General features: G+C 37.5%; 1 protein-coding gene across 1 annotated transcript in view; it reads right to left on the bottom strand.

Annotated features, from left to right (window-relative positions):
* Positions 1 to 25196, bottom strand: part of TFAP2D (transcription factor AP-2 delta) — a 55226-nt gene that overhangs the window by 21668 nt on the left and 8362 nt on the right. Inside the window, exons 3-5 of the mRNA XM_005552763.5 lie at positions 19527 to 19692; positions 19239 to 19357; positions 3367 to 3508 (exon numbers count right to left, since the gene is read on the bottom strand). Coding sequence (XP_005552820.2) covers positions 3367 to 3508; positions 19239 to 19357; positions 19527 to 19692 — 427 coding nt within the window. The remainder of the gene's footprint in view (positions 1 to 3366; positions 3509 to 19238; positions 19358 to 19526; positions 19693 to 25196) is intronic.

Raw genomic sequence — 25196 nt, forward strand, 5'->3', positions numbered from 1 at the left:
GAAATAAAGAGGAATTAGAAGACTAATGACACTTAATTAATAGACTCTATACAATTGTATACTTGGCGATATACTTAAAGACAACTGAATCTGTAATTCATGGAGGTAAAAAAGAAATATGTAGGCCAATCTGACAATGCAGATTAGCAATTGGATCTCTCATTCAATAAATTTTAGATTTCATGTATATTTTTTATAAAGTTGTTCAAGTCTTATGAATAAAGGTGAACTGACCAGGATGTAATGAATATCCATAATAGGCTAGTCAATATTAACTTTTACCATTTTAATTGATGAAAATATCCAATGCTTTACCATTGGTGTAAAATTAGAAACTTCTCAGAACACATTGTGACCATTCATATGTTGCACAAAACGGATATTATTTCTACACATCCCCTAGTTTATCTAGTTATAGTGATTACTGGTTATATTACATATGTTTGCTATGACTGCAGTCTCTGATTCTCTAATTTTTATTTCACATAGTCCGATAAGAAGACAGGATGCATATAAATAACAAAAATAAAAAATTATAAAGCTGTATTATAATTTTCAGATGTTTATGCCTATTTACTCTCTGTAAAATAAGTTAATTGAAATGAGTGGAATTCTTGCTTGACATTCAATGGTCTGCAAATGTGCAGCTATAAGCAGACAGATAAAAGAAAATTACATGTTCTCACAATGTTTTATGAAATCAAAGTTCAAAATATCACCTAAAATAATATATGTTACTTAGATCCCAGGTAAAAGGAAACTACTACTACCTGGTCAAATACGCTACTCGAAAATAGATGTCTCAGTAAAATTTTGACAAATATGGATGCATTTCTCTTATTTCCCTCAAATTCTTCTAGCATTACTTCTATTAAAACAAAATCTCAGTGCTAATTTGAATGTACTCAGAGACTACCGCAGACTTCAATAGAATGATGGGAATCTCTAAGAAAATAGGAATTGTTATTTATTGTGTCGATGATGGTAGTGGTGAATACTTCCAAAACCATTCCTGGGGGAAGGAGGACAGGGAGAAGTGTTTCTCTGGATTAAGGAGTGAAAGTCTTTGAATATGCATGATAAAACCACAACCAAGTCATTTTGAGGTAGAAAAAATGAAGGTGTTTTCTCTTGGAAATTTGTATTTTGGGACAACAGTAAAATTCACATGGATCTGTGCATTGGTAAATCTGCATGATCCTGCCAGCTAGGATGATATGCTATGGAAACATCTGGGAGATATTACCTAAATTCTAGTACTGTATAATTATCTTGTTCTGTAACAAGTCTTTATCTTTCTCCTACGGTAATGTAAAGGATTCAAACTAACTATATGTGCTTTCAGCTCCTTCTGGAGAAACTGAAACATGACTGAAATTATTTGGAAAAAAAATTTAGTCAAGAAGTTATTTGGAAAAGGAAAAGAGTACACAGTAGAGGTAAAGACTCCCAGAAGACACACTATGCAAAAGGTTTAGATTTAGGTCTTCCTACTAGCGAGTTTTCAGGGGTTTCCACATCAGAAAATTTATTCCCAGGTTTTAAGTCCAACTTTCATATCTGCCTTAAAATTTTCTTTCTCTATCTCCTGGTCTTCATTCTCTCTTTCTGCTATTCCTTTCCCCTTAATCTTGTTTTGCTTTTTCTCTATTCCTTCTGGCACCAACTTTTGCTTTTCTTCTCTTTGGGACAAGATGAGATCATCTAGTACTTTCAGAACACAATAGATAAATAGAGTCCTAAGTCCAAACAGTGCCAGCCACAGCAGTGTGTAAACTTCAGTTAAGGGATTCAAGTGTCTTGGACAAACCTGTGAGATGGTAAGTATCCCATATTCTCCTTAAATTTGTAAAAAGACCTGTGTTACATAAGAAGCTGGTAGAAAATAGAATATTTAGTTTTGGTTTTATGCATTTTGAGCCAATTTAAATTTTAGCCATTATGTTGTAAAGGCATTAAATAACTAATTTTTATCAGTTTCTAAGAAGCAATGTTTTTAATATTCTCTGCCCTAGATTTTCTCTTAAAAAGTTTTCCCTAAGGCTGGGCATAGTGACTCATGCCTGTAATCCTAGCCCTTTGGGAGGCCAAGGAGTGCAGATTGCTTGAACCCAGGAGTCTGAGACCAGCCTGGGCAATATGGCAAAAATGCATCTTTACAAAAAATGCAAAAAACAGGGTGGGGGGGCATGCTGGCTCATGCCTGTAGTCTCAGCTACTCAGGAGGCTGAGGTGAGAGGATCACATGAACCTGGGGAGGGTGAGGCTACAGTGAGCCATGATTGCACCACTGTACTCCAGCCTGGGCAACAAAGTGAGACCCTGTCTCAAAAAACAAACAAAAAACCAAACAAAATACTTTTCCCTGAATAAAAAATTAATTCATGAATGACAGTTATTAACCAGCTGAAACCACCAGTTCTAAAATCTTAATATAGAATTAAAAATTATTTAAGATTCTTAATGGCCTATATGTAGCAATAACTTATTTCAATAAAGAGAGGATAACAAGAATTAGTTACTACCAGAAGGATTTTCCTCTAAAACTTTTGAACATAACCTGCAGTGCTACCTGCGGTTCTACTGGATTTTTGCACAATAAATGGTAGTATTCCCACTAATTATCAAAGAACTTTCAAGTGTCAGGGAATTTAAAAGTCATCTCATGCAAGCTTCCCCTTTTTCCGTTGTATTGTCAAATTTGTCCGTATCATTTTCCTCATTATTTTCGTTTGCATTTTAATTAGGCATTTTACAATTTCCAGAAGCTTTGAAATATATTATACCTTAAAAAAAAAAGACAATAACACTATGAGGCAGTACAAGGATGATTTGTTTACCTATATGCAAGACAGGCTGGGGGCACTCATGGTGATCCTTGGTCCCAGAGGTCTCCCTGGTACCTCTCACCAACCTGTGACCTCATCTTCTGTCACATTCCCCAAACATTTATGGTGTTTTGAGAGCTTTATTCTCATTTATTAAGGCAAAATGAGGGCCTTATACCAAATTACACAGCAACCAAAGGCACATTTGCCTGGGATCTACATTTCCTAAACATGCTTTTCTCCAAGGGATTTCTGCATGTTCTGGAGAGGCCTTCCAAGAACTTTCATCAGTTTCAACGACAGCCTTATCACTAATCAAGGGCAGTTTGTAAACCTTGCCTGGGTACCAAAGTGGGGAAAGTCCTTGTTTAATATATTTAGCTGCTGGTGTGTAAGAACTTCCTTGTTTTAGAAAACGGGTGCCTTCTAGACTTGTTTTCCTCATTTCAAAGAAAATGAAAAAAAAAAGAAAAGAAAAAAAAAAACAAAAACAAAGACTGAAGACGAAAGCACACAGAGGTTTCCCCGTTCTGCTTACTTGGTCGCCAGGATCATCTTTTTTCTTGCTGTCTGTTCTTTCTGTTCCATATGTTGTCTGGCAAGATGTTCTCCTACTGCTTTGGCTGGAAACTCTGTTTCACAAGTGTAGCCAAAATCCCGAGCCAAGTGCAAAGCCTCCCCTGTTGGCAGATAACACAAGTGAGGTTCTCACCAGCATTCAACCTTAATAACAGTAGTGTCTTGCATTTTGCTCAAACCTCACTCCTGGCTGTGGTCAGACAAATCATTTTTCCTACTTAAACTATTCAAGAAAAAAGACCTGTTTGGGGGGAAGAGGGGAGGTAATGAGGAAGAATGAGGGGAAATTGAGGAACAGAGAAGTGACTTAGCAGGCAGGGATAGGTGGAAAATTGAGGGGAAAAAAACAGAAACACAATCCAGAAGTGTTGACTCCCCTCATGGTTCTGGTCATCAGACCGGACTGACTTCCCAGGTTTCACACATGATTCCCAAGGGAAATGGTCCCATGGACAAGTCATTTTGTGGCTGCTGAACCTACAGCCTATTCTTAGTGTGTCTAAACTATTCAGATGTCTTTTCCATGAGACCTATTAAAATACCTACAGAGGGTCCAGGTAACTTTTCAAGGAAGTTGGAGAACTTTGGAAAATCATGAATAACTTTGTTCTCTCACAAAATCCTAAACCCAAGTATATTTTTAAGAAGTGGTGTGAACATGGCTTCCCAGCAAAGTAAAATTAAGTGATGAAAATCAATCTGGAAAACAATGGTATTTTTAAAGCTCAGTCAAGGCAAATCTTATCTGGCCACTAAATTTTTGTTTAAAAAATCAAGTTTTCTAAACAAAATGTAGTACATATATACCATGGAATACAATGCAGCCACAAACAAGAATGAGATCATGTTCTTTGCAAGAGTAGCTGAAGGCCATTATCCTAAGTAAACTACCACAGGGACAGAAAACCAAATACTGCATGTTCTTACTCATAAGTGGGAACTTAACAACGAGAACACATGGACACAAAGAGAGGAACAACAGACACTGGGACCTACTTGGGGGTAAAAAGTGGGAGGAGGGAGAGAATCAGAAAAAATACCTATTGAGTTGTATGCTTATTACCTGGGTGATGAAATAATCTGTACACCAAACCCCCATGACACAGTTTACCTATATTACAAACCTTCACATGCACCCCTGAACCTAAAAGTTAAAAATAAAATCAAGTTTTTACTGTATATCTGTTCATACTAAGCATCTACTTACCTACTTTATTCAAGGCACAGTGCTAGGTAGGAGTAATGGGGAATATAAAAGAGTACCAAAGATTGCCTGTCTCTAGGAAAATGACAGTCATAACAATAATAGTAGCAACAACAACAAGTATCTTAGTTGCACTTTATAATTTTTATTGAACTTATATGAATATTACCTATAATCTTGTCATGTTTGTTGTTATTATGGTGACAGTATATAATACAAGATGTTATATTACAAGCACCAGGAAAAAATGAAATAGCTGATAATATGAAGAAAAAGGAGGAAAAGTTTATAGAGATACAAAATATACAAAAGGGAACAGTTAATATCAATGAAAATATCCTTAGTAAAGATGCTAGCAATTTGGGAGGCAGAAGCAGGAGGATCCCTTGAGCCCAGGAGTTCAAGACCAGCCTGGGCAACATAGAAAGACCCCATCATATCTATAAAAATTTAAAAATTAGTCAGATGTGGTGGTGTATGCCTGCAGTCCCTAGCCACTCAGGAGTCTGAGGCCGGAGGATTGCTTGACACCATGAAGCTGAGACTGTCATGAGCCGTAATTACACTACTGCACTCCAGTCTGGGTGACATAGTAAGGCTCTGTCTCCAAACAAAACAAAACAAAAAGATACTATTTTTTTCATTCCCACAAGGTGAAGCCTCCTGTTCTAGGCCTTAGCAAAAAAAAAGTCTAGTTTAATATAAAAGGTATTGCAATAAGTAAACATATTAGTGTAGTTAATGTTTTGTAAACTCTGATCATGTCCCTCCCCACACATATTTCACATAAGCAATGGTAGGTCTTTAGTTGCAATTTTAGTATTTGTATGGTGAAAAACATCTTATTTTTTCTTTTATTTTAAATAGAGAGATGATGTAACTAAATGGAAGTGGTCTCACTATTAATCTTAATAGTGCTAGTTTAATGGGGTCATGGTTTAAGGTAAGAAAATATGTGAGTATTTGGCAGAAGAAATTGCACAAAGGTGCGTGTGTTTGTGTGTGTGTGTGTGTGTGTGTTTTAAAGTCATTGTTATGCCATACAGGACACTCACTGTTGCTTGAAAAATGATAGAAGGGAGATTATTTGAGAAGTTTCAAATTTGGAAGTAAAAATGTTTTAAAGCTTGACCCATCAAATAATGCTACAGCACCTGACCAGAGGATAAACTCATGTGGACCTTAGGATTCAAAAGTATCTTGTAACTAACAGTATAATACCATCAATAGTGTCATCTTTGTCCAGCAAGTCGAGTTACGTATATTAATACAGCTGCACATTGTTATTGTTCACACCGAAACAGATATTTAAATGACATTTTAACAGAGACTATCTATCTATCTATCTATGTCTATCTATCTGTCTATCCACCTATCCATCCATCCATCTAATCCTTTTGCTTTATTGTTTGCACAATAGTGGGAGAGGTAAAACAGGGCAAACAGGAGGATGGCAGCACGCCTCTTGAATTTTGTGCTGAAACCTGATTCTTGCGGATCTGTCCCATTTTATGCAAAGCTCTCACCGTGTGGTTTTTAAAAACAGTTTGAGTGGGACAGCTGCTATTTACATTTACACTGACAGCCAGATTCTTCCTTCCCTCAGTTCTGTTTACTGCCTTCTCCTGCTTGTGATATAACATTGTTACAGGATGTATAGCAATGCTACATCAAAAGAAGTGGCAAGTGAAGACACTCTGATATGTAGTTAAAATGTGTATATCATGCCACAAAAGCTTTGTGTGTGAGGGCCCAAAAATGAATGAATAAATGGATCCATTAATTAAAATACACATAGTATTCAGAAACAATGACAAATCTATAGTTAAGTCCTTTACAACAGATGTCTTAGTCAACACGTTTAAGAAAACTAGACATTTTACAATCAGAAAAGCATATTAACATGACTGTAAGGAGTTTGATTTGGGAAAATAAAAAATCCATGAGCTCCTCTGTCTCTGTGGTGGCACAAGATGTCTATATGAACAATGAACTGAAGTGCAATAACCTGTGGTGGAAAGAGCAATCCAGGAAAGCCTGAGGACGTTTTCCCTTCAATTCCCAGAACACAAATATGGCTGCTGTCACCTCACTTCTGGGAGAGAAGTAGAACACCCTTGTTCCTTTTTCCTTTTCTTTTCTTTTCTTTTTTTTTTTCAGAGCTACTTTAAGCTATGCCTTTATTTCAATGTATTGCAGCACTTGGCCAGCCACCTTCTTTTTTTTTTTATATATAATACAACTGAAACAACACACTAAAGTTGAAATACCTCCATTTTATTCCATATCATTTCAAGAATTACATATTTTAGAAGTAGGATAGAATGGTATTTCCATCTTTAGGTCTTAGGCCAGCATCCTTAGCAAACTAGCACAGGAACAGAAAACCAAATACTACATGTTCTCACTTATAAGTGGAGGCTAAATGATGAGAACACATGGACACATAGAAGGGAGCAACACATACTGGGGCCTTTTGGAGGGTGGAGAGTGGGAGGAGAGAGATCAGGAAAAATAACCAGTTGGTACTAGCCTTAATACCTGGGTGATGAAATAATTGGCACAGCAACCCCCACAACACAAGTTTACCTATGTAACAAACCTGCATTTGTACCCCTGAACTTAAAATAAAAGTTTTAAAAAAGAAGTAGGGTACATGGGTGTGCAGGTGGATCAGGTTGGTGCTTGGAGAAAAGTATTCTAAGAGCAAGGCTTCAGGCTCTATGTGCCACGTAATAACCCCACCTCTAAAAAAGTGAAAACCGTGAAGGATATTCAACTTTTCAACAGTAACAGAACTAGATACTTAATACTTATATTAAATATATCCCTTAAAAAGCAGGCACAAATAAATTCCAGAACATAGCAAGAATGTAAAAGATAAATTTGCTTCTTGATTTTAGAGAATTCATTTTTCCACACTCCAAAGCAAAAAGCAAAAAATTAGGAAGAAATATTAGGAAAAATTTAAATGACATTCATTGGTGTTGCTCTGAAATAGAAAGTTAATGGCAAAATGTTTTTTAAAGACAAACTGATTGCACATTGTGCCAAGATCCTGGGTTTTATAAGAAGCAGGTTTAAATGCATTTTAACAGTAAAAATAAATATACCTGACTTTCAATCTGTTATACAGTCATTAAGAATTTTTCTTTCTTTAGACTGGGTGTGGTGGCTCAAGCCTGTAATCCCAGCACTTCAGGAGGCCAAGGCGAGTGGATCACGAGATCAGGAGTTCAAGATCAGCCTGGCCAAGATGGTGAAACCACATCTCTACTAAAAATACAAAAAAAATTAGCTGGGTGTGGTGGCAGGCACCTGCAATCCCAGTTACTCGGAAGGCTGAGGCAGAGAACTGCTTGAACTCGGGAGGTGGAAGTGGCAGTGAGCTGAGATCGTGCCACTACACTCCAGCCTGGGCGACAGAGTGAGACAACATCTCAAAACAAACAAACAAAAAACAAAACAAAAAAATTCTTTCTTTAAAATTATGGTATTTTTTTTAAAATTACTTTACACAACTAAAAAATTAATATTTAACACTAATTTTTACTAAGCAGTACTTGTACATTGTTATTCAATAGATAATTCTCATCAACGGTCACTCTAACAATATGGCCTTAAAAACAATTTAGTTTAACTTAGTCTTACAAAACCCAATGTTATTAAATGAAAATAACAATTTGTATGTGTTAAACTCCAGTTGTGTACTTATGATTTGAATCTTATTTTCATGTATAGGGAAATAACACATTCAGTTCTATGGGATTATTCCAAGAAGTATCTTATTAGAAAGTAAATTTGAGAATTAAGTAAATTCTTATAATATCGAGCTTAAGCAAACCCTGGAGCTGAAGGACAAAGTAAGTATATCTGATGCCCTGACTTACAGATTTCCCAGACTATTTGAAAAGGAATGCATTCTACAACTCTATACATTATACGATCTATGGCATGAATAGGTGCCTTATAACATAGTAGTTTCACTAGTTTGATGATGCTTTTGTCAAACACCAACTCAAAGTGAAAGTTTCGTTCCCCATTCAATATCCTGCACTTAGCACAGCATCTGATTCACAATAGGTACTTAGCAGACATTTGTTAAATGAAAAAGCTTTCAAATTATGTTAACAGTATATTAATTATGACAATAGTCTTGTGAAGAATCCCCTCCAAAGAATATAGGGAAGAACTAGAGCAAAAGAGACTTGTTAGAAAGAATTAAATATATACAGAAAAAACCTATGAAAAATAGAAAAAGAGAGTATATCCCTCTATCAGTGGAGCCATTTAATAAAATAGACTATACTTGAAGGCAGGCTTTCTCAACCGTTGCTACTCCCATAACCTAGAAATTTGCTTTAAAAAATGTGTTTCACACCATATCAATTAATCTCTGGTGCCAGGGCATCTGCAGTTTTTGAATGCTCCTAAAGTAATTCTCTCAAACCAGAGTTGAGAAACCACTGTCCTAAGATAAAGAGAAAGCACTAGGTGAGGATGAACTGTACATCTTCCAAAAACATAAGGATTCTATGACTTATACAAAAGGGAAAGCAGCCACTAGCGAGTTAATATGAAACTGTAAGAGTCTCTGTCTGTATGGGTTCTTGCATGATGAGCCCTCCCTTATTTGGCTAATATGGTATGAACTCTATAGACAAAACAGAAAATGTGGTAGTAGAAGTAGAGATAGCATTGTTAGGGAAAGAAAGACTTCAGCCTATTGGAAAAGCATATTTATATAGGTGGATTTAATATAAGATGAAGCTTGCACTTAAAGTTAGTAGGGAAAAGGTAGATTATCAATAGAAAGTGGTAAGCCAACAAAGTGGCCACCTGGAAATAAAACAAATAAAATTGGATCTATAGCATACATTTAGCCATGAAACAAAGTCCAGGTGGATCATAGATTTAAACATAAAAAAAATGAAACCACATAGTAATTAGAAGATAACATGGTTTTTTTATGATCTTGGAATTAAAAAGGCCTTTTACAGTGTTACAATTGAAACTAAAAGCCATGAAATAAAATATGAGAATATAATTATATTAATGTAAAAAAGTTCTGCATGCAAAGACCTCAATAAACAAAACAAATAAACAAAAACCCATAACAGCCAACTGAAAAATGAAAGTGTGTCATATGAAAGACATACTAAGATGTAATAAGCCAATTTTTCTGAAAACTTACAAATAAGGAAAGTACAAAAAATTACTCCATAAATACAAAATAAGTAAATAGGAAAGCTCATAAAAGTCCAAGAAATTCTCAGTCTCCTTCATAATAGAGGTTTTTTGTTTGTTTGTTTTTTTAGTCAATCAAACTAGCAAAGATAAAAAAATTGATAGTCTCCTGTTTAATTTAGAGTACAGGAAAGTACTATAACGTCAATGCTTTCTACCCTCATTGCTAATAGGATTATAAATTGGCAACCACTATTAAGAAGAATCTGCCAATAATCAATCAAAACTATAAATGCAAATTATCTTTGGACCCTGCAACGCCATTCTTAGACATTTATTGAAGATATGTACTTGCATATCTGTGGAACTATTTATATAAGTTTGAGGTTCTTCATTGAAGCACTATTTGTAATAGCCAAAGACTGAAAACACCTAAACGATATTCAGAAGAGGACTGGTAAGATAAATTGCAATACATCCATTCAGTGAAATACCACGAGTGTTTAAAAGAACAACTTGTAAGCGCTGAAGAAAAAAGAATGAACACAAAGATAAACTGTGAAAAAATAAATTGCAAAATAGTGTCTACAGAATGTTATAATTTGTTTTAAAAATGAATAAAAGAGGTACACACATATATCCTTGGAAGAAAAAAGATCAACTAATAACATTTGTTTTCTCCTAGGAGGGGAACTGAATGGGGAACAGAGTGAAAAGGAAGTATTTTACTGAATACTTTTCTGTAACTTTGAATCCTGAACTATCTGTTTGTATTATTTATTTAAACTTATATTATTCTAAAAGTAAAATTACTCTTTGCCTTATTCTGAGAAAGATTTAATTCTGAACTCAATTATTTATTGTAGATGGAACATTGGTAATTCCAAGTCTTCCAATGTTATCCAATAAAAGTTAGTCATCACTAAGAGTAATTACAGTCTGCAGTTTGATTGCAATACCTACAAATTTCAATAAATGTAAGCAATGGGGGTCACAGCTCATTCCTATAATCCAGCCTGTGGGAGGCCAAGGCAAAGGGTCACTTGAACCAGGCCAGCCTGGGCAAAAAAGTGAGATCTCCATCTCTACCAAAAAATCCAAAATTAGCCAGACATGGTGGCATGTGCCTGTGGTCTCAGCTACTCAGGAGGCTGAGGCAGGAAGACCCCTTGAGTCTAGAAGGTAGAAGCTGTAGTGAGTTGTGTTCACACCACTACACTCCAATCTGGACAACAGAGCTCTTAAGACTCTGTCTCTTTAAAAAAAAGAAAAGAAAAGAAAAAGGAAAAAAAGCATTATTTGATCCATTAAGTTTTGAAAGGAAGAATCACAGAAAAAAGAAAGACACTAGGAAGACAATTCAAATGTCTTTTTAGTGAGCATCACTATGTGTAAGAGTGAATAATGAGCTAGATCAAAAGTGGCAAGGGAAAAATGAGGCAAATTGGTTTGGCTATATTTGTCTTTATGTGGCACAGTCACCATGAGTAGGAACAGGAGATTATGGACACCCAAGCACATAGTAAGACATAATGACGTATGTATAGTATTCTATTCCTTCTGCCTCTATATGCAAATACCTTTCCCCCCAGAAATGAATGAAATCTTAAAATGCAGCCTAGGGGAGTGTTATTAGAAAGTTTGCAAATAGTTGTAAAAGATATACTCTAAGATGGTATATATCTATCCATAATATTGTGTGATACTATTTCAGGTTCATTGAGAGCAATTTTTGAATACTGATAAATGTAAGTTTCTAGATAATAGATAACAATAAGATCTATCATCTAATTACCAATTGCCAAAGCAGAGTATCCTAGACAGAAATTATTCTGTGCTTAGAATAAGACATTTATGGGTGATACAAAATCTAATAGTCTAAAAAATATGTGTTCTCGGAGAAAACACTGTCTCCAAGAAGATACTGTGAGTGCCAGGATGTGTATATGTAAAAGGGAACAGCAGAGTTTTTCCAGGTGAGACTGACTAAAGTGAACATCAATTAGAGCTATTAATTCAAGAAGTCAACTCACTGTACTTTTCATATCAAATACACTTTTAGAAGACAGCTGAAAACCTTTCTCCCAAAGGTGGGACTAATTTGGGAATGTAGTATCTGGAGAAGGCCAGTGAAGGAGTTACTTGGGAAATGAAGTCCATGAGTTCCTCAAGTTTCACATGACTTTTAGTTTCATATCTCACCGCCACCACCCCAAAAAAAAAGCCCATTGTTGGTACCTGTGTGAGAGCAATGAGAATATTAGCTTTGTTCTAAATTCTATGAGAAGAATGACTTACGATGAGCATTCCCTAAACAGATGTTATCCCTAATAATTGGCAAAATGATTCCGGTTTTCAAGCCTACAAGTCTCATGTAGTCAAAGATACTTCCTTTCAAAGTCATAGACTAATCATATGAAGAAAACTTTTTTGGTAGATCTTATCTGTAGGAAACAGTTCATTGACAAATCGGTTGTTTCTCCTTGTTTCCTTGGAATGCAATAATTTAGGCTGAAGATTAAAGGCAGAAGGGAAATACCACCAAGTGGTAGGATTTCTTTCTACTGTCTTTTGGCAGTTTGGCCAGACTGGAATAAAAAGGTTTTGTAGGGGAATCTTGTAACTGATAACTTACTGAACTGGCATCCTTTAAAAAGTATAATGGATACTATTGATAATTATTCCAGAAGAGATTAAACCAAGATTTAATGTCCCCCTAACTTTGAGGGATTAAGCAGAAGCAGAAAGTTCATCGGGTTTTAAAAACCCTGTACTAGTGGACAAAGTTTTTGAAGCCTGGACACAAGAAGTTCAAGAAACTTGTCCAGGGTTCCTAGCAGGAGGGGAGGACCAATCTAATGTGAAAAACAGGCTCAAAAACTGGTAATCTTTTTTCTATCCCTGAGTTTTACTTTAGTTAAATTCAGAAGTAATTCAGCAACGAAACTTTTCATGATATATGCCACAAACACAAATCCAAATGGAAAATATGCCATGATGCTGCAAACCAGAAGATCTGGGTTCTCATCCTTGCTGCGCCCAATTGTGTAATCCTGTGCAGAACAGTTATTCTCACCTTGCTTTTAGTTTTCTCATTTGAGAATAATGATAACTGAAATTTATTGAGCAATGATTTTAGGCTGGGTACCGTGGTAATTTTTTGCTTTGCAAACATTCTGATTTAACCCTTGCAACAATCTTATGAGAAAGGTGTTATTTTTTAACACTGCCTTATAAATAAGGACAGTTATTCTCAGACAGATTATGTGTCTTCGCTTACAGCAAGTGTAGAAGTGAGTTCAGACAAGTTTGACTCCAGAAACCATGCTCTAACCTACTATGCTCTAGTGCTTAGACTACTCACTCTTAATTTTCCTACCAGGCTTAAGTTTTATGATTTTTAGTACATTTCACTATTAAGCAGCACTGTTATTTAGGAGGAAGGAAACTAGGACACACGTACTAATTTTTATTTAGTGGCTCTATGAGGGGCCTATTGTACAAATGTTTAATCCATGTGAATGTAGTTAATCCTACAAAAGAGACATAGGGTAGATGTTGTGGTAGATATGGGTGCTAGACCATACAATTTTTATCTTTTCTTTGTATATGATAGAGTTGTTTCTGAGAAGACTCTGCCCAGCTAGAGATTACATTTTCTTTTTTTTTTTTTTTTTTTTTTTTTTGAGACGGAGTCTCGCTCTGTCGCCCAGGCTGGAGTGCAGTGGCCGGATCTCAGCTCACTGCAAGCTCCGCCTCCCGGGTTTACGCCATTCTCCTGCCTCAGCCTCCCGAGTAGCTGGGACCACAGGCGCCCGACACCTCGCCCGGCTAGTTTTTTGTATTTTTGAGTAGAGATGGGGTTTCACCGGGTTAGCCAGGATGGTCTCGATCTCCTGACCTTGTGATCCGCCCATTTCGGGCTCCCAAAGTGCTGGGATTACAGGCTTGAGCCACCGCGCCCGGCGAGATTACATTTTCTAGCATATCCCACTGTCATCCTCACAATAAGGTGTGATCATGTGACTAGTTCTTATAGAATGTGAATAGTAGTAACTGGATAATTTCCTGGCTAGAGTGGATAAGAAGCAGTATACTTTCACCATCATGCCTTTCCTCATCTGTGAGCGAAATGAATAGGACTCCTAAGACTTAGGCAGAGTAAGCTATGGATGGAAGAATTCTGGGTCCCTGGGTCTCTGAATGAGACACTGACAATAAAAAAGGTCCCTGATAATGAACATTCACATCAGACTGTGATGAGTGAGAAATTAGCTTCTATTATGTTAAGCCACAGAAATTTTGGGAACTGTTATAACAGCTGGCATTATTCTCATCAGTATAGATATGATGGTCTTTATTTATGAATTAGGAAAATGAAACTCATCTAGGTTAAGTAACCAGTCCAAAGTCAGGCCCTACTTCAAAAATGATATTCTGAGGATAAGAGGTGGTAGGGGGAATACCAGGCAAAGGGTTAATAGATTTTCAAAGTGGCACAAAACAACTAATTTACATGAGCTAAGATGTCCAGGATAGGGTCTGAGAGTATATATTTTGAAATGAAAGAGAAGAGCAACAGTTACTAAGGATTTAAACTGAGAAAGGTTGATGGAGATCATACACAATATTTGAAACTGGTTCCCTTTCTTTTGCTGATACATATTTATGCCCTTCATTGTCCCACACTGTTTAAACATAAACAGACACACACACACACACACGCACACACACACACACACACACACACACACACACACACACAGAGAGAGAGAGAGAGAATTTGATCTCTTATCATAACAAATTTCAGCTCAAGGTATTTATATTTATGAGCTTAAATAATCTGTACTTTCAGAACCCTGAGTGTTGCCTGAGAATGTTATACAAGCTTTTGCAAATGCAGCAAAACTGTCCCAGGAAGCACACCACTCAAGCAGATGGAATTTCCTCCTGGTAATACTCTACAATGTCATTCATCTTGGAACATCCTAGGTAAGAAGGGAGTGATATGCAGGAATGACAAGATCATTGACTCCTTGTATTTATTTGAATAACCACCATTTCTGCAAACATTCTTCTTAAGTAAAATATGGAGGAGGCATCCACAGAAGTTGCCACTTCAAGAGTAATAAACATATAACAAGGGTGTTAATATTGGTCAAATTCCTTGAATGTTTTCGAGATAGAATAATTTCCACTCTAGAAGAGAATTATTTCCACCCTAGAAGAGTAAAATTATTCCAGTGTCTCTTCAAGAAGATCAGTTAAGCAAATCCAAGCCACTGTATTTTTCGGAGACTGACATCTTTCTGATATTATGGATACTAATGGATGAGAGCAATGTAATTAGCAAAGGAAAATTGAAAGGAGAGACTTGTAATAAAACAGCATACAAGGAGTTATACCTAATTATTACCTATAGATTTAAACCACTTAGATGAAGACTTATGGGTTGGAAAAAAAGTTAAATGTGGTATTACTTTCATGGGACTCAATTTAAATACTTCTATCTCATTCAGAATAAAATATATCTATGTTATATAGACCCCCCAAAATCCCCAGTCTAAATATCTGCCTTACTAAAACGTTCACTTTTCAAACACTTTATCAGGTGGAAAAACATTCAGCCAGTCAGAAGTTCTTCATCCCATTTGTTAGTAGGTACAATAATATTTGTAACAGAAAAGTTGTGAATTATTGGAATATAGTATAAATTTGCATCAAACAACCCTGTCTTATATATCCCTAAAATGATTTCTAAAAATAATGACTAATATGAGGGCTTTGAAAAAAATGCTAGGAGCTATTCATAAAGTGACTCCATTTAAAAGGAATATAGGAAAAATGATTTCTAAAATAATTTTTTAAAAGTGAAAACCAAAGGTAAGCATAGAAAGCTAGGGATATGCTCATGAAACCTGTTATGTCAGTAACAAGTGTTGTTTTTTAAAAAAAAAAAAAGGTTCATTTGATAATTTGAATCCCCGTCATAAGGCACCTTATTGTTCATTTATTGGCTCTTCACAAAGATTACATCATCTCTATGTGGAAAGCCTTCAAGGATCCCCACATACTACTCCTTCATTGGTATTCCATAAAAATATCAACAATGTCAAGACTGTATTCAAATCTTCCCCAGAAAGAGGCAGAGTCAAGTACTGCAAAGTCATAGAAGTTTAACCTTCATGAGATTTATTTCTAAGTCTGCTCTACGAGGAATACAATCAATTAGGTATTTTTTTCTCCTATGCTCAATATTATACAAAAATGGGGGGGTATAATTGAACCCCAGTAATGTATTGGGTCATCAGGATGTTTGAGAAACTCATCTGGTCATGGCTAGACTATAACAATTTCAAGCAACAGTTTCAAGAGATAGTTAAGACAAGCTAAGTTACTAGCTATTGGTAACTAAAATGCACATATAAGTCAATGTAGAAAATCCAGAAGATAAAGAAGAGATTTCAGTTTAAAAATGATGAAAGAAATAGTAGTATTCTTTCCCACAAGACAATAGAAAGGCCATATAAGAAGCCAATGGACGGTTTTAGACACTAGAAACCTAGTTTTTGAATTTTTGAAAATGAAAATGCCTAAAAAGTTTCTGGCTCTTGAAAAATATTTGATTGAGGGGGATAACATTACCAAACTCACGGTCAATTCAAGAATTTATAAACATGAAATGGTAAGTATGGTGAAATTCACAGAGGAGTAAAACTGTACGAATGGAACAAACATTAGACCCACATTGGATCAAGTTGCCAAAAATGCTGATAAACATCAACGATTTCAATGTCCCAGGAGGTTTGATGAATCAGAGTTGGGTCATGATTATTCTGTATACGCCTAATACTGTCTGCAGGGTTCCAGGGGCCATGACCTAGTTCAGAACATGGCATCTTGCTGGCTGGAAAGGAGTAATCAGCTGTTACCACCAACCCAACCAAAATATGAGGATAAAAATATAAAAGAGAGTCATCAACAATGAAGTCATTCTTCTTGTCAGCTCAGGGTTATAATGAAGCCTATTTCAATTTAGATATAATGTCCTTGTACGTCAAAGATTAGGTTCTCCTTATATCCCAGTATAACTCATAATTTTAAAAACTGTAGGTCATGACTCATGACTCGACAGTGAGTTGTCAAATAAATTTAGTGGGTTTACAATGAACATTAGAAAAGAACACAAAATATGTAATCAAATTAAAATGTCAGAGAATATTGCACATAAGCACTAAAACTTTAAAGAGTGTGTGTGTGTGTGTGTGTGTGTGTGTGTGTGTGTGTGTGTGTGTGTATGAAAGTGGGTTTGAGGGTTCTTACTATGTGGGGAATGGAGGGATGCAAAAGGTCCGTTTGAGTCTAAATCTGTTTTCTAAGGTTTCATCAATGTGCCTGGAATTCAATAATGAAAGATTTATTTCTCTACACCCTGAAGATATTGGGGATTTCAAAAGCACACAATTAAGATAAGATGCTCCTCAAAAGGATAAAATCTTGTTTCATTAGCCAAGGCTGATAGCTATCTGTGAGCAGAGGCCACAGGAATAGAACACAAGTCAGGCACTTTTGGGATAGGAGAGGTATGCTGAAAGAGTAGGATGGTAAGACTCCGGAGATCATCCTAGGATTCCACATATTTGACCTGCACCCTTGCTGCTAATACAGATTGAGGATTCCCATACAGGATATTCCAGTGCTCTTGGCTACCATAAAAATCAGTAAGAACTGCGAACATACTTTTTGTGGCTCTTCCGTTTTGTACTGACCAGTACTTTCATAGACAGCATGGAGAAAAGTCTTTACTAGGATTGATAATTTTCACACCAATTAGAAATTTCATGAGCATTCATAAACAATCATCCTGGGTAGTGAAAAGGATTCCAAGGAACAATTAAATCAATGATATTTAAACATCATTATACATCAGAATCACCTGGGGAGTTTTAAAAACTTTAGATGCCTAAGCCATCCCCACAGAATGAGTTTCAGTTGATTTGGGGATGAGACCCAGGCACTTTGTAAGAAACCTTTTCAATTGACTCTACTGTGGAGTTGGGTTTGAGGACTACTCAAGTCCTATCATCCATATGATCCTTGAATCCCCTCTATTATCCTGAGCAAGTGTTTTGTTGTATTTTTAAACAAGGATAACTATAATTTTACCCACATTTTTACTTAAAATGAGTAGAAATCTGTCTCCTTTTGGAATCAACCCATTAGTCATTTTTTTTCTACTTTGCTCTTCCCCAATGTGGGTGTATGATAGGTTACAGCCATCTACCATATGCGAGCCTTTAGTACCAGCACACACAGGCAAACACAGCACAAGACCTAGAACATGGTAATAGTAACACAGTAAATGTCAGTTGTCAATAATATTATTGTTGTGGTTGTTATTATCGTGACTACTATCAGGGAACACAGCAAAGATGGCTGTTAAGAACAAAATCACCAAAGCAATTCTGCCAAGACAAATGTCAAGAACACACTACTTCTCAATGTTGTACAGTAAATGCTACATACTGAAAATCTGAAAAAAATTATAGATATTTGGTTTTGTGTTTCACTCACTACTTCCTACAGTGCCATATAGGCAAATAACGAATGCATGAAGTAACACAGATGTGTTCAAGGTGAGGCTTGGCAAAAGGCCCCGGCCTTTTATATTTTAAACAATAGCATTCTGCATGATGAAAGAACTTTCCTTTGACATTCAAAAAGTTCCCCACAATGTTAAAAAAAAACTTTCAACAATACTTCTCCTTAAAAGAAGATTGAATAAGAATGTGTAAAGTTTAGACATTAATAGGAGAAAAAAAGGGAAAAGGTAAGTTGGATATAAAACAACTTCTGGGAATATATTTATTTCCATTTCTCTTTCTATACTACTGGTTAACCTCAACATCTCTCCAACTGAGCTGAGCTTATCCACCCATACAGCCATGAAAATTCACCATGTCTTTAGAGAGGTCTACTAGGATTAATACAATATGCTTTCAGTCTCAGTATCATGGCTAGACCCCTGTGAACTCTTCGTAAAGGGTTATTTCTCCTGTAGATCATGTTGTACTGAATTACAATGAGTTAAGTTAGATTTACTTAAACTCTAAAATAAACAATAATGCAAATGACAAGAGCACTGCCAATTTCATGTTGCTGTTACTTAGAGGCTATTTGGAGAAGTCCCCAAAACTTCCATTGTCTTATTTCCTATTACTACCAAAATTAGTAAATTAAATGATATTTTATGAATTATCTAAATCTTATATTAAGTCTAATTGAATCATCATTGTCAAGATAATTTAGGAAATTTACCTTAACTGTTAACTGACTTGCTTAATGGTACAGACAAAAATAAAACAGCATAGTCTAACAAACCTGAGTTTCAAAGACATGCTAACCTTCCAGCATTATTTTGCTAAACTGAAAAGTCATACCTTCGACCAAGGAAGTGAGGAGGGTGACATTAGCTGCTTTCCGTCTTCCTGCTGGTAAGTTTAAGCCAAGCCTATCCAATTTCTCTCTCAGGCAGCGGCCCCCATTCTTCGATTTTGCTCTGTATAAAAACAAACAAAAACTAGGTTTTGAAAATTCACAATTCTGATGAAAATTATGAGACAATTTACCACATGGGGAATACACTATCAGATGGGAGACATCATGACTAAGGATTGAGGGTATGGTATCAGTTAGAAATTCTGTGCCAGAATACAGCTTTGTCTTACCTTCTCAAAATGCCTCCCAAGAGTGAAGCATTGAGGCACTCAGGTGGGGAGAGGCGCCTCTTTACCTCAGCAATGGTCACCTTGTATTTGGAAGTAGAACTAAGAAGGGACAAACGTCCAGGGACAGAGCAAAATAAGTCTGTGGGGTTGACCACACAGGTGCCACCTTGGGAGAAAAAAGTATAGCACATGTTAGTGACAGTGAAAGAAGCTAACTGCATGAGAGGCAGTTAACATCAAAAGACTGTACTGGATTTGGGAATACATGCTAACAGTTGTACTTATATATCCCCCAAATCATCACAGAGAGCTGCTCTGAATGTTCTTTCAAATACTACTCAGGGTCGTGTCTTTTCAATGTTTGTGAAGATGTCTGTGAGTGTGCAATTGTTAGGAAACATTGGCATCCTATGGAGTGTAGACTGCCTCACCAGTGTTAATTTTGGCAACATTCACACTAAGAAACGCTTCAGTGAATTAAAAACCTGAATTTCAATAGTTAAGTTCACAAGGAGTAGGTATTACTTATACATGGTTTTGTGTTTATGTACACACACAGATGCACAATGTACACAATGGATGAAAACGTTTTATCCACAATTACTGTCTTTTCCAAAGTGTTTGAAAACTGCCATATTTTCCTCATCCATCTGCCAATTAAAGGCACCACAGTCACTCACTCCCAGGCACTGCTAAAAACCAGTTACTCATTGAAAGAAATTTCCAATCCATACAGGTGATGGTAGGTTAAATACCTCTACTGTATGCCAGCCCTCAACATCAGCAAAATACCTAGAACACAGTAATTAATTATTATTATTAATTTAATAATTATTAAATGTTAGCTGACAATAATATTGATGTTGTAATTTTCATTGTCATTATTACTATTAGGGAGAAAATATATATAATTGTCAGTAGCAAAATCATCAAGGCAATATTGCCATGCTGGGGTTCCTGGAACAGAAGCTTTCTGTCTCCAAGCTCCAGAAAGCCCCTTGAGCTTCAATCTCCTCCAGGAACAACAGTGTATGTTCCCTATCCTCGGGCAGTCAACAAGAACTGAAGAGGACTTGAGGATCCAAGGGTGATCATCTCTGAGAAGCATTTCCCACTGTCCAATTCCTCCCCCACTGCAAGACTTTGGAGCCGATGTCCACCCTGCTAGCATGGTGTCTACAGTTCCGGAATCCAAAACTGCCTCATGCATTGAGCAATCTGAAGGTAGAGCTTTTAAGGGTCTAAGGCAAATTCAAAGTTGGCTTTTTGATCATGTTTTTATTTCTTCAGTTAGGGGCAATCTTACGACCCATATCCAGAAAAGGGAAAAGTTCTGTGAGAGAAAAGAGGTTTTAAAAAAGTAGGTGGGGGAAGAAAAATGGGTAGAAGAGCATTGTCTAAAATATTTTTACTGCTCAGCATTTTAGAAGCACAAAATCTCAGACTCACCTCCAAACTTTTTGAGTCAGAATCTGCATTTTAATGAGAGCCCCAGATGATTCACGTGGTCATTAAAGTTTGAGAAGCACTGAACTAGGACTTACCACTTGCCTCCCAGGTATCTCCTACCCTCATTTACTAACTAGCACATATGGAATGTTACATCGATGGTAGAAATTCTGGCATTCAGATTCTGGTATTTTCCCTGCGCTGGGTTGCAAAAGAACCTGGGAGGACCTTTTAAAAGGCAAAGGGATCCCAAACCTGAGGAGACAGAAAAAGTTAACCTTGCCCCACTCTTAAAGTTAACCTTGCCCCACTCTTAAAATATTTCTACCCCTGTACCTTCTGGAATTCTTCCTGGCTTGTCTTTTGGTTACCCAAGTTTTCCCTGCAAGTGCTGGAGACCAAGATCTTTCTCCCTAAGCATTCTAAAGCCCCTCCAAAAAACAACAACAAACCAACAAAAACCAGGAGATTAAACACTGGGAATGTCAGGGTAGCCAACCATTTTCAGGCTAGAAGTTGGGTCCTGTGCACTCTGCCAAAACCTCCATGCTAGTGCCTGAAAACCTGTTCTCAGTTAGAAATCTGAGAGTTCATAATCTCAATTGTCAAATTAAAATCCATTTCTTGACCATCAAACTTGTAGCCAATACAACGGCAAATCATGTAAACACCTGCTTTAGGAGCTAAAATCAAATTCTCCTGTGATTTCCCCCTCTTCATATTCTTAGTGAGTTTAAAGCCAAAATACAATAATAAAAATTTGCCCCAGATTCCTGGACCTAAAACTACAATTTCACTTTTGTTATCAGTTTCACTCTGTACTTACAGATGCAAAATGCATTTCAAAAACAAATTCTTAAATGACTTCTGAAAATTTGAGATGAACAGGAAAGCAAGGTAGGTATTAATGAATCTGTATTTTAGAGTCATACTGTGAGAATTATGATCCTGATTATTTTAGGAATTAGATAAGTCTAAACCAAATATATTAAACAAACAGAAATCAATGTCTTTATGCAAAATTCACATAGCCCTCTTCTAAAAATGGATCTCTACTCACAATCACTATGAATCATAAGCAAATTTATATTCTTACATAAACTTTCCTGTCTTGCATACTAGCCAGTATACAAATGAGGACACAAAGAATCTCACCCAGTTGCCAGTTAGCTTCAAGTTTATGATGAGTGAGAGAACAGAGCGTTTGAGTATATGTATGAATTATTTGCTTGGATGCTAATGATAGGGAATAATACAATTTTAGAACTTTCTTATCTTTACTAATCTTCAGTGGATTAGAAACCTAATTTAGGGAGATGTAGATAATTATCATTTTTAAAAGAATTTGTTAGATCAATCTCCCCCAACTGGAAGACTTTTGGCAAAGTGAACCTTATGTGTTGAAAGCCAGCTGCTCCTAGGGAAACCACTGAGTCTGCTACCCACCCACGTGCCAATTCCCTGGGCCCAGAGTCTCCCTCTCCTACATCTAGGTTGGGCTTCTGGCTTATGCTCAAGTAGACATTTATTAGGTACGTTACACAAGCTGCATATTAAGAGTATGCTTTATGCACACACAAATTGCCTGAAGGATTTATTTTGTATTCAGGATTAGCCATCAACTATAGAGTCTTTTATTTTTTATGTCACAGCATCTTTAAAGGGAATTTCTGTTGCTTTGATACTTGGCATTGCTGCAGCCTTGGGGAACTCTCTAGTCCTGGCTAAAGATTTGGCAACTTGTAGAGTTTACAGCAACATGGGGAACCTGATATCTTTCTTCTCAGTGATTTATTCTTTAGAGAGGTGGAAAAAAGTAATAGGTCAGTATCACCAGGGTTTTGTCTTTAGATTGAAGGTACTGAGGGAGTGATACTTCTTTAAGGGAATCCAGACTACAGATGGTAATCATGAGATCTCAAAGAAGAACGTCATGAAACATTGGCCCACACCAAGTCATTTACAGTAGTCATCCCCACTGTTACTAGTTGAACTTCCTCATGGTGCTTGTGTCGCATGTCAGCTCTTACTGAAATTATGTGATAATCATTCTAGAGTCAGCATCCCAATTAGGAATGTCTTTGATTCTATAGCCAGTGTATTCATGCAGAACTTCTCCAGAGTTCATCCCTTTTCCATATACAGTTCACAGAAGCAATACTTTCACAAAGTTCACTATTTTTAAATTTGGAATTTGGAGATAGGGCTTTCTATTTTCAGTGATGCTGCAAATTCTGATGGGTAGCTATGGTAACAGCGGTAAGAAATGAGAAACTGTCTACTCAAGGTCCTTTGCCTAGGACATGGCTTTCATAAAAGGGACAACTTTGCCATAGCTGCAGGAAGAAGTCAGCCAGAGACTTCCAGCTCAGGTGTGACAAAACTAGGCACAAAATACATGGATGCAGATCCTCCAGCTGTCATACGTTGTTAGATCTTACTCGGTTTGAAGAAGCATGGAGTGGCTCTACCTTCGCTGCCTTGGCATAGCTGGGGACATCTCGACAAGTGCCTGCAGACAGTGTGGAGCAGTGGAAAGAGTACTGGTCTACGAGTAAGAATTTGACCAACTAGCGACTCATGAAACTTTGGGCCAATGACTCTGGGTCTCAGTCTGTCCATCTAAACAATGAAGACGCTCACACTTGCTCTACTTATCTCCCCACCTTGTAAGGACGTGCAAGGGGAAATGGATGCACGCACTCTTGGCAACCTGATTATAGGCCACCCAACCCCGTCATTTTTATTTTTTTTAAACAACTATCCCGTTGCAGGGTGTGAACTGCGGAGTAGGACAAGACAACCCCCCCACACCCCGCTCTCCCCAACACACACACACACTGCTACCGTCTGTGCTGCAACTAGATGGGAAAGACAAGCGCCGGCGCCTGGGTGAGCTTTTTCTCTTCTCATCCCAGGCTATTAGGGCAGAGGAAACAGAGGCGGCTGTCTCCAAGGAGCCGCGAGTCCCTGGAGCCTCTAAATCTGCCTCTGAGCCACACGCACGGCCTCCGCGCCTCCCCTCTCTCAGAACGCACCCAGCTGTGGCGAGAGGCCCCGCGCGCTCTCCAGGTGCGATCAATACTTCCTAGAGGGCTTCCGGGCGCTGGGCCGGTGCGCGCATCCTCTCCAAAGCCACAGCGCCGCCCCACTCGTCGTAGCGTCGGTGTTGACATAATTAGACCAAATCTTGAGAGCAAAATAAATGTTCTGTTCGCCTTACAGCCAAACAGATGTTTACAATTCAAATGAAAGAAATACAAACGGCAGGGATTTTTCTTCTCCCCTTCTTCATCTCCAGTGATCGCTCGTTTTTTTCTGACACATTAAAAATGTGTAAGCGATTACAAGAGTTTCCTGTCCCTGTTTGTTCTACCGTAGCATTTCTGCGAGGTGCACCTGTGAGTTGGGTGGGTAGAATTAGGCTGCTTCCCCTCTAGCCTCTCACCCTTCCTAACCCTCCTCCCCCGTGTTACCCCTCCCCCACGGCAGCAGATATTAATTGTAATCAAACAGCAAAGGATGCGGACTTAATTGGAATCAAGTAGGCCTTTGATGATGTGTCAGGAGCGAATTGTGCTGTTTGGGGGAAGGGTATAACATTACAGATATAGCTGGATTACCAGGGCCGAATGAGCTTCTCCTTTTGTAGATTTTAGGCAGAACAAAAGAAAGAGAGGTGTGCGTGAAGAGACTGGCTGTTTTAATGCGGTGGTAGGCGTATAATGGTGGATATTAGGGTGTGTGTATGGTGGGGGTGGGGGGGGGGAGATTAATCCCCATTCCCCAGTGCAGAAAGTGTTTTGGCTTCTGTTGATTTTCAAAGCAGTTAAAGAAATTAGAGAAAAGGCTGTAGGCTGTTCTTCCCCACTGCAACCCCCAACCCCCCAAAAAGATTTCCAACAAATCATGCCTCTGGATGCTTTGGCACAAGAGTTTTAGATTTCACATAAAGGAGACTGAATTTCAAACCTGCAGAATCTGCACTGGGGACCAAGGAGGCAGGCGAGGCTTGAGGTGTATCTCCGGCTCTATCTTCACCCATAACGGATGAACCATAGAGATGAGCTTTGGCTAGCGAGAGTAGAGATTCCAGGTAGTCCGTCTGGAATCCGAAGAGTACTGACAAAGGAAGAAGGGCAAGGCTTCCCATCCTCCTCCAATTGTACTCCTTCAGGAGCTGCTGAAAGAGCCAACGGTTTTCTCCAACCCGAATTCCAA

This window comes from Macaca fascicularis, chromosome 4, assembly GCF_037993035.2.
Source record: "Macaca fascicularis isolate 582-1 chromosome 4, T2T-MFA8v1.1".
Taxonomy (NCBI): Eukaryota; Metazoa; Chordata; class Mammalia; order Primates; family Cercopithecidae; genus Macaca; species Macaca fascicularis.